The sequence below is a fragment of the Procambarus clarkii genome, chromosome 38 (genome assembly GCF_040958095.1).
Source record: "Procambarus clarkii isolate CNS0578487 chromosome 38, FALCON_Pclarkii_2.0, whole genome shotgun sequence".
Taxonomy (NCBI): Eukaryota; Metazoa; Arthropoda; class Malacostraca; order Decapoda; family Cambaridae; genus Procambarus; species Procambarus clarkii.
This window is the reverse complement of record NC_091187.1, coordinates 36,489,005-36,498,542: the sequence shown is the minus strand read 5'-3', so window position 1 is coordinate 36,498,542 and position 9,538 is coordinate 36,489,005. Positions and strand designations below refer to the sequence as shown.

Genomic DNA, 9,538 nt, shown 5'->3' with positions numbered 1-9,538 from the left:
ACCCTCTACTGGCAGTGGGTTGGTGCTGGACCTGTAGCCCTAGTCCCCCCTCTACTGGCAGTGGGTTGGTGCTGGACCTGTAGCCCTAGTCCCCCCTCTACTGGCAGGGGATTAGTCCTGGACGTTGTGATGGTGTCCCCTACAGTTTCTCCCATATGCCAGCTGTAAGAGTTATATCAGCTTACCTGCAGGTTCTCTGAGGCGCAGGGAATCTTTTGAGGTATGAGGCTTCCAGAATGGTTGCTAATTTGGGGAGAAATTTGCATTTGTAAATTTGCAGAGAAATGGATAAGTCGCGCCCTGGGTACAACAAAATGGCGCCTCCTGGCCAGCAAATCCACCATTTTGTGTACGACGCCCTCTGATTCGGAGGCTGAGGTCACATGACTTCATTGACCAATCAGAGCCCGCCCCTGGGTCTGTGACGTCAGCGAGAGATCTGGCCCGCCACCTGCAGAGCACCAGGCGCTCAGAGATACTCGGCGCTTTGTTGGGAGCGGACGTATGCTGATTGAGCTCTCTAGTTCTGAGGTCTAGGAGCCTCCATAAGTGGATATACACAGCCTGACGAGTATATAGTGACTAACAAGGACTGCAGAACTTCAGGGAAGTGCGAGGAAGCCTAATCCAGCGGTGAAAGGGCGCCGAGGACCGTGTGCTAATAGTTTTGGAGAAGTTGAGAGAGTTACGACGGCTGGAGGAGTGAGTGACTCGCTGTCGGTGGAACTCCAAAGCATTCAGAGCTGTTGTGATCAGATCACGCCTACTAGGAACTCAGAAGGGAGAAAGTGCATCCTGATCCTTGAGTGTGGTCTCGGTGAAGGAATGCTTGATGGAACGACGCATGCAGTGACGAATGGATGAGCCAACGCCCAGGAACATCACTCAGGGAATGAGCACGGAGATGCCGAGGATCTTCACACCTATGGACTGGTGATGCTTCTGGAACACTGGGAACAACGCGAGAAACGGAGTACCCAACGGGTGACTGGAGCCTAGGCGTCTGAGGACGGGATATGTTAAGGTAGATCATATTTCCCTCCCATAATTCCCTTGATTGTTAGGCAAGATAGGCCTATTATTATGCGTAGGCATTTATTAGAGTGCATATAAGTCATAGGAGTAGACTAGGCTGTGGGACAGCACGTATATATTATTCTACTGAGTGGTGAAGACAGCGTGTGGCCGGCCCGTGGAGGAGTGAGGAGCGACGCTGACGGAGCCGCCCCAGTGAGGAGGGGCCAGTGATCCCTTTAATTCATCAGCTGATGCGAGCTGCTGGCGGCCACCAGAGGAGCCTTGCTGTCATCATTATTATTATTATTTCCATAAATTCATACATGTATCTTGTGTGTTGTAGTTTATTTTGAGTAAACTTTTACTATTTTATCACTGCTTTTGGTATAACCTCCATCTCATTGAGCTTTGAGGTTAATAACATGATTATACTGTACTGTTACTGGAATGACAGAGAGAGACCCTGTGTTGGCAACACGACATGAGATTTGAACACTGGTACTGGCATTCCCTAATGAGTGACCCTGAGATGGCAACATGACTGTACATTTGAATTCTAGTATTGGCAGCACACAGTAAGGTCCTAGGCTGCTGTAAATATATTATATTTGAACTAACGGCGTTGCTGGGACACAGAGAGAATTACCCAGCTGGCGACCAGGAAGGAAGAGGTGAAAGTGAGGCTACGGCCGGAAGTCCGGCAAATTCTCTACACGCACAGGTGGGCAGGCCCGGTGGTGGAGTCACATACTGCAGGATTGAGTTTAGTAGTGTGGGCTGGGCCTTCTCCTCTCCTCCTTGGGTCCAAGGTCATGTGATGACCGGTCTTGAGGTATGACTAGGAGAGCTCCCGGGGGTGAAATGTGATACCCTAGTGGAGGGAGTGAAGTCCCACGGCGTGAGGTTATAGGATCAGTAGCACGATCCCCCGCTGTTTAACTGTAACCTCATGTAACACAAGGCCAAGGTGAGCGGCGCGTGACAACCTGTAGCTCCACCCTCTATATTCTGGCAGGGGGTTGGTGTTGGACCTGTAACTCCAGACCCCCCCTCTACTGGCAGGGGGTTAGTGCTGGACCTTCAGCCCCCTTCTACTGGCAGGGGGGGTTGGTGCTGGACCTGTAGCTCCAGCCCCCTCTATTGGCAGGGGGTTTGTGTTGCACCTGTAGCTCCAGCCCCCTCTACTGGCAGGGGGATGGTGCTGAACCTGTAGCTCCAGCCCCCTCTACTGGCAGAGGGTTGGTGCTGGACCTGTAGCTCCAGCCCCCTCTACTGGCAGGGGGGTTGGTGCTGAACCTGTAGCTCCAGGCCCCCTCTATTGGCAGGGGGTTGGTGCTGGACCTGTAGCTCCAGCCCCCTCTACTGGCAGAGGGTTGGTGCTGGACCTGTAGCTCCAGCCCCCTCTACTGGCAGGGGGGTTGGTGCTGGACCTGTAGCTCCAGCCCCCTCTATTGGCAGGGTGTTGATGCTGGACCTGTAGCTCTAGCCCCCCTTTACTGGCAGAGGGTTGGTGCTGGACCTGTAGCTCCAGCCCCCTCTACTGGCAGAGGGTTGGTGCTGGACCTGTAGCTCCAGCCCCCTTCTTCTGGCAGGGGGTTGGTGCTGGACCTGTAGCTCCAGCCCCCCTCTACTGGCAGGGGGTTGGTGCTGGACCTGTAGCTCCAGCCCCCCCTCTACTGGCAGGGGGTTGATGTTGTCATTGTTTGGGAGTTTGTTGGCAGTTTCAAGGCTTCAGTCTCTTCGAACCCAGCAGTGGTCTGTTTTGGTTCACTGTCTTCCTGGATGCTTTCCCGGTAGGTTGGTGGAGTGTCACCCGGTCTCTGCGCCTCTGTGAGGGGGCCAGGATCACAGGTTCAATCTTTATGCAGGACGGAAATGATTCACATGTTTCTTTTCACCTGTTTCTGTTGTTCACCTACCAGTAAATGTTTACCAGGAGTTAGGCAACTATTGTGTATTGTATGTTAAAGAAAGTCAGTTGTTGACCTTGGGGAACCTCCATAAACCTAAGAACAGGCTTCCTCTCCTCAAAACGCAACTCAATATCTTGTGGTATGACCTATGAGAGAAAATAAAAACCTTACCGTTAATTGCTTCTGGGGGATCTCTCCAGTGATTTCCTGAACTTTATTCATGATGCTGGAGGCTGAGTCTCCCAGGTGTACGGGGTCAACTGTGGCACCTGTCTCTGTGGTCATCATCTCCAGGGCCGCCCTGATGGTCCTCTGCACCTGTCATTACCAACACAACATTAATGGTGGAGGCTGAGTCTCACAGGTGTACGGGGTCAGCTGTGGCACCTGTCTCTGTGGTCGTCATCTCCAGGGCCTCCCTGATGGTCTCCTGCACCTGTCATTACCAACACAAACATTAATGGTGGAGGCTGAGTCTCCCAGGTGTACGGGGTCAGCTGTGGCACCTGTCTCTGTGGTCATCATCTCCAGGGCCTCCCTGATGGTCTCCTGCACCTGTCATTACCAACACAAACATTAATGGTGGAGGCTGAGTCTCCCAGGTGTACGGGTCAGCTGTGGCACCTGTCTCTGTGGTCGTCATCTCCAGGGCCTCCCTGATGGTCTCCTGCACCTGTCATTACCAACACAAACATTAATGGTGGAGGCTGAGTCTCACAGGTGTACGGGGTCAGCTGTGGCACCTGTCTCTGTGGTCGTCATCTCCAGGGCCTCCCTGATGGTCTCCTGCACCTGTCATTACCAACACAAACATTAATGGTGGAGGCTGAGTCTCCCAGGTGTACGGGGTCAGCTGTGGCACCTGTCTCTGTGGTCGTCATCTCCAGGGCCTCCCTGATGGTCTCCTGCACCTGTCATTACCAACACAAACATTAATGGTGGAGGCTGAGTCTCCCAGGTGTACGGGGTCAGCTGTGGCACCTGTCTCTGTGGTCATCATCTCCAGGGCCTCCCTGATGGTCTCCTGCACCTGTCATTACCAACACAAACATTAATGGTGGAGGCTGAGTCTCCCAGGTGTACGGGTCAGCTGTGGCACCTGTCTCTGTGGTCATCATCTCCAGGGCCTCCCTGATGGTCTCCTGCACCTGTCATTACCAACACAAACATTAATTTGGAACCTGGACTATAATGAAGCATCAGGCTCTGAGTAAAGTAACTGGACTATAATGAAGCATCAGGCTCTGAGTAAAGTAACTGGAGTATAATGAAGCATCAGGCTCTGAGTAAAGTAACTGGACTATAATGAAGAATCTGGCTCTGAGTAAAGTAACTGGACTATAATGAAGCATCATGCTCTGAGTAAAGTAACTGGACTATAATGAAGCATCAGACTAAGTAACTGGAAAATACAAGTAACGTTGTTTCTCTACACTGACCACAGTGTAGAGAAACACCAAGATGACAGTTGACTTTATTAATAAAAATGTTTCAGGTGTTAGAGCAAAAAATTTCCTATATATAAAGTCAACTCTCATCTTGATGTGTCTCCATGTCAAAAGTGTTTATATAGAGGCAATACTACACTCAGTTGGGTGAGAATAATGTGACCTTCAGCAGCGTACCTTCACTAAGGTGTGGACAGTCTTGACATTTGGGAAGAGTTCCTGGCACTTCTCCAGCCAATCTTTTATTTTCGTGCTGCACTCATCAGCTGTGTCTATGGTTGTGTCAACCTCCTGTGGGGTGTTGACTGTGTCGAGGCTTCCCAACATGGCCTGCAGCCGAGTCTTCCTTTCCTCTCCTTGTGTTGTCATATCCACCACACTGGTATCCTCCAGTTCCAAGAGCTTCATTGCTGACTTGTTCTGCTCTACCAGAGCATAGAGTCTGCCCTGGAGCTGGAGGTGGCAAGTCTTCCAGTACCCTAGCTGCCCCCGGTACTCCCCCAGCTGGGACAGTACCTCTTCACAGCTAGTAATGAGGCTGCTGATGATGCTCTTCTGCTCCTGCACCAGGGAACGTAACTTCTTACTGATGCCTCTGGCGGGACTTTCATAAGGTTTTGCTGGCACTACTTCCTCAGTTGTTAGCTGGATATCTTTCAGTTTCCTAACTAAAGCCTCCACAGCATAGCTAATTGGGAACTGAGTAGCAGCTGTGGCAGCGTGCTGGGCCCGGCAGCTGGGGCAGGTCAGCTGACCATTCTTGATAGCATTGTCAATACACTGGGAGCAGAATGTGTGGCCGCACGGCAGTGTGCGAGGCCGTAGCTGATTGTCGTCATAATCGTTATAACACACTGAACATTCCTCTGGCTTGTTATCCTGTGGAAAGAATATTTGGTTAAGCTATATGTATTATTACAGTACAGTGACACCTCAAAAAAGTAATATTACAGTACAGGTACTTTATTTACTAATAGTAATTATATAATATTTACATACATTTTTTGTATTAGCTATTCTAGAGCAGAGTTAATATTACTGACAGATTAACATATCCACAGAAGGGCCAATATTTTTTATAAATATATCCCGGAGTATAGGATAATATTTTTAGGTAACATATAGCAGCAGTAGGGCTGCTTGTAAGCTGTACCCGAGAGTAAAGACTAACAAAACCCGTCCTTACTTTCTTACGAATAATGGAAGGAAATGTATGTATCGTATGTGATAATGGAGGAAAGATCAAGTATTCTTAGTTTAAGTTGGTCTTAGTCCCTTGAAAGGGAAGACAACGAAGGGAGCGCAAGTCCCTCAAGATGCTCACAAAGTGATGGGAGTACTTAAGCGAATTTTCATTGTGGGAGATTCCCAGGTGAGGTATTTGGCTAAAATGTTTTGTGCCAGGGATAGGGGGAACAAGTTAAGGGTTTGCTATTTGGGAGCAGGAATTTGTGATATTGTTAACAACATGAATGATGTTATAACTGGAAATGGGAACAAACCCATTATTTGTATCAGTGCCAGTGAAAATGTTGTAGGACAAGTTAGGAGTGAGACACTGATACAGAGGTCTAAGACAGCCATAGAATTAGTTAGGAGCAAGGGAGGAATCCCGGTCATATGTGGCATTCTTCCAAGAAAGGGAGATGGAAACGAATAGTTGACGAGAGCACTTGGTGTCAATTGCCAACTGGACAAATATTGCAAATTAAATGCAATATCATTCGTAGATAACTGGGAACACTTCAATGGAAGAAATGACATGTATGCTCAGGACGGGGTGCATCTATCTAGGGCTGGGGTGGTTGCTGTTGCCAACTCATTGGAACCTGTGGTTGGAGGGGTTTGTTTGGGTTTAAACTGTAACTGGATAGTGTTATAGAAATTGATATGGAGAAAGGAGGTAATAAAAGTATGTGTTAGTGGAGGAAGCAAATTGGCAAAACGAACAGGGGAAAGAGAAGCGCCTCAAAATAACAATACACTTAAGGTATATTACACTAATAGTAGGAGTTTAAGAAACAAAATACACAATTTAAATGCTCGTCTGCACAGAATTTTTTTTTATATTATTGCACTTACCGAAACATGGATGAAAGTAGAAAATAAAGAACTAATAGCTGAATATCAAATAAGCGGATTTAAACTATTTCACACAGATAAATATATTAGACGAGAAAGGGGGAGTAGCCATATATGTTCGGGAAAATTTGAAATGTAGTCTCAAAGAGGGAATCAAAACTGAGCTACACACAAACTATTTGGTTAGAATTAAATGAAAAAGCTAAAATCTTATAATAGGAGTTATATAAAGGCCACCAAACTTTGACAGGATGGAAGCAAAGCATCAATGGGATGAAATATCTAGAGCATCTAGGTCAAGCAGCATTTGTGTCATGGGTGACATAGCTACTTACACAGTCAGCTGGTGGCGGCCACCCTCAAGGCCAGACGCACTAATATTTCTTCTCCAACAATACTGTTTGTGGTGTTATTACCCTGTATATGCACATTATATATAAGTATCTACCTGTTTTATTCACCATACTTGTACAAGTAAGCTGGTATGGTGCCCAAAGACCATAGTGGCTACCAGTAAACAACATAAGTTGTGCTCTCAACCTACTCCTATTGCTGTTATTACACTCTGTACACACGTTATATATAAGTATCTACATTTGTGTTCACCATAGCGAACCACTAAGCTGGTATGGAGAGTGCAGTCAATAAAAGGTGGCCACACACAGTCAGAAGACAACGCCACCATCCTCCCTCCCACAGCATTACTCCTCCCTCCATGGAGCACAGTGCTAAATATCACCACAATCCTACTATTATCAGAATCCTGGTCAGTTTTATCACAGTCAGGGGTCTTCTGTAATAATATCTTCGCTAAATAATAGCAAGAACATGTATATTATGGCATTTTTAGGCAATGCTGTGGTCACAAGCTGAACAGCAGTGCTGTGAGCTCATGCTGCGTGCGTCAGGCTTGGTTGCTTACTCAATACTGAGGCCCCTCACACCCAGGAATTTGGCCTACGATTTTTTTTTAAATGGCGTCTGTTTACAAGAGCCCTGATGAAAGTGTGGTGAACCCTGTATATCCGCGGGCCGTTAAATCTTGCGTAGTACTCCAATACATCATATGATGTGTAGTGCAAGTTACTGCACATCACTGAACACATCATATGATGTGTTGCGCAGTTAACGGGTTAAGGAACCAATGCAGGAAAATAATATTTTAAACTTAGTGTTAACAGGGAAACACAAATTAATGAAATTGAAATAGGGAGTGAGCTAGGGAACAGAAATCATAAAGAAATCAGATTTAGCGTAGAATGGAATAGATTTATATGAGAAAATTCTGTTAAGGTGCCAGATTTTCAAAAAGCTGATTTTAATGATCTAAGAATGTTTTTGGGTGAAATAGAGTGGAATGTCCTGGGCACGGGAAGTGGGCTGGTCTTAGTGCGAGACGAGAACCCAGCAATTGGTGATGTAAAGAGGGATTTCAATGTGTATTCAAAATTGAACTTATCTAAAAATATTCTAAGCAAAGCACAGGAACGTAGTATGCCATACAGATTGAATAGATCGAATTCTAATGACCCGAAATGGATAACAAAGGATCTGAAGAATCTTATATGTAGAAAGAGAGCTTGGTACAAAAGGATTAGAAATGGGGAATTCAGTTTAGAACAAGAATTCATCCAACTGGTTAGAAATGTTAAAAAACCACCATTGAATGTAATGAAACATCATTTTCTGGGTGAGTCCCTTCGACTCCTCGGAGCTATCCAGGCTGATAAAGACATCACTAACCTTTGGCATCAGTGTGGATGGAGTTCTAGGCCTACCGGGAACCACAAGCCAGAATCTGGCCCTCTCAGAGAGGCACGAGGAGCAATGGCCTATAGAAATGCACATGTGATTTGGAGCATTCTATATCTGCCATCGACAGGGACAGGCACCCTGAAAGGTAAGCGTCTCAAAAAAACCCATATTCTGGTTAAAACAACAAAAATAGCCAAACAAGTGGACAGAACTCCCCAAATGAAAACAATCAAGCATGATGTCACACGAGCTGTGCAGCATGTCTGCGCAGCTCCACCCTCCCCGGGAAAGGAGGTGGAGCTGTCCAACTTAGTCTGGCTGTCAAAACATGCGAAAAAACGCCAACCAAGGGGAGGGGGGGGGGGGTTTGACGGGGAGCCTCCGGGGGCTAACCCAGAAAATGGCGTTTCATTACATTCAACGTTGGTTTTCTGGGGGGAACCCCTTCGGCTCCCTGGAACTACTTAACCAAAGACAAAAACTAGAGGAACTTACCCGGGAGTCGATCAATACTCACATCTCAACACGAAATCGAGACAATAGGCTGCAACCGCCGACCCAAAGCGATACAGGCCCGACTAGGCCCAGGAACAATCATGAGGTAGCATGCAGCCAGGACCCTGTTTGACCGCCAAAAACCCCGTGCCCGATTGTCAGCCCAAGAAATGTTACCGAAGATGGCAGCAAGAGCAGCAAACTTACGAACGTCATGGGCACGGAGATAGACCACAAACTAGGTGGACCGAATTACCCTGCGGAAAACCTGAGAGACCCAAACCCGGGAACAGGGAAGAATGGAAACCGGAGCAATTCAAAGCGCGTCCCTGGCCACCGAGGCTGTGGCACGCAAATAACGGCAGAGCTCTGCAACCGGATGCAACACATGATGAACCCCGGCCTGACTAAAGTTAATTGATGATCTCTGTCAGAAAAGGAGACTGCTGCAAGCAAACAGCCTAACACGAAGGACCAAGGGAGTAGAAAAACTGTGCCGGAGGAGAGCATGAAGCTCCCCCGACCCGACCCCCAGAGGCCAATGTTAACAAGAAAAGAGCCTCGGAAAAACAATCCAGAACTGAAGGGGTCACAAGAAACTGAGGAGAAGAGAGGAGAAAGCCCCAAATCAAAGGAGCAGGACGGCTCAAGCGGCACATGAACAGGCTGGAGGTGAACCACGCCAGAGACAGCTCGCGAATTGGTGCAGAAGGAACACCAAAACCAAAGCTAACCGGAGCAGCTCCACCAGTGCCGCACAAGACAAGGTGACAGTATGTGGTAAGATGACAGTCCTAAACCGCCACAAAAGAAGGATAAGACTACACC

The 9,538-nt window shown here is 47.5% G+C and overlaps 1 protein-coding gene across 1 annotated transcript in view; it reads right to left on the bottom strand.

Annotated features, from left to right (window-relative positions):
• Positions 1-1,158: 1,158 nt before the first annotated feature.
• The window catches only part of LOC123756378 (uncharacterized), a 32,917-nt gene continuing 24,537 nt past the window's right edge, over positions 1,159-9,538 (bottom strand). Inside the window, exons 3-5 of the mRNA XM_069337615.1 lie at positions 4,556-5,257; positions 3,102-3,248; positions 1,159-1,302 (exon numbers count right to left, since the gene is read on the bottom strand). Coding sequence (XP_069193716.1) covers positions 1,159-1,302; positions 3,102-3,248; positions 4,556-5,257 — 993 coding nt within the window. The remainder of the gene's footprint in view (positions 1,303-3,101; positions 3,249-4,555; positions 5,258-9,538) is intronic.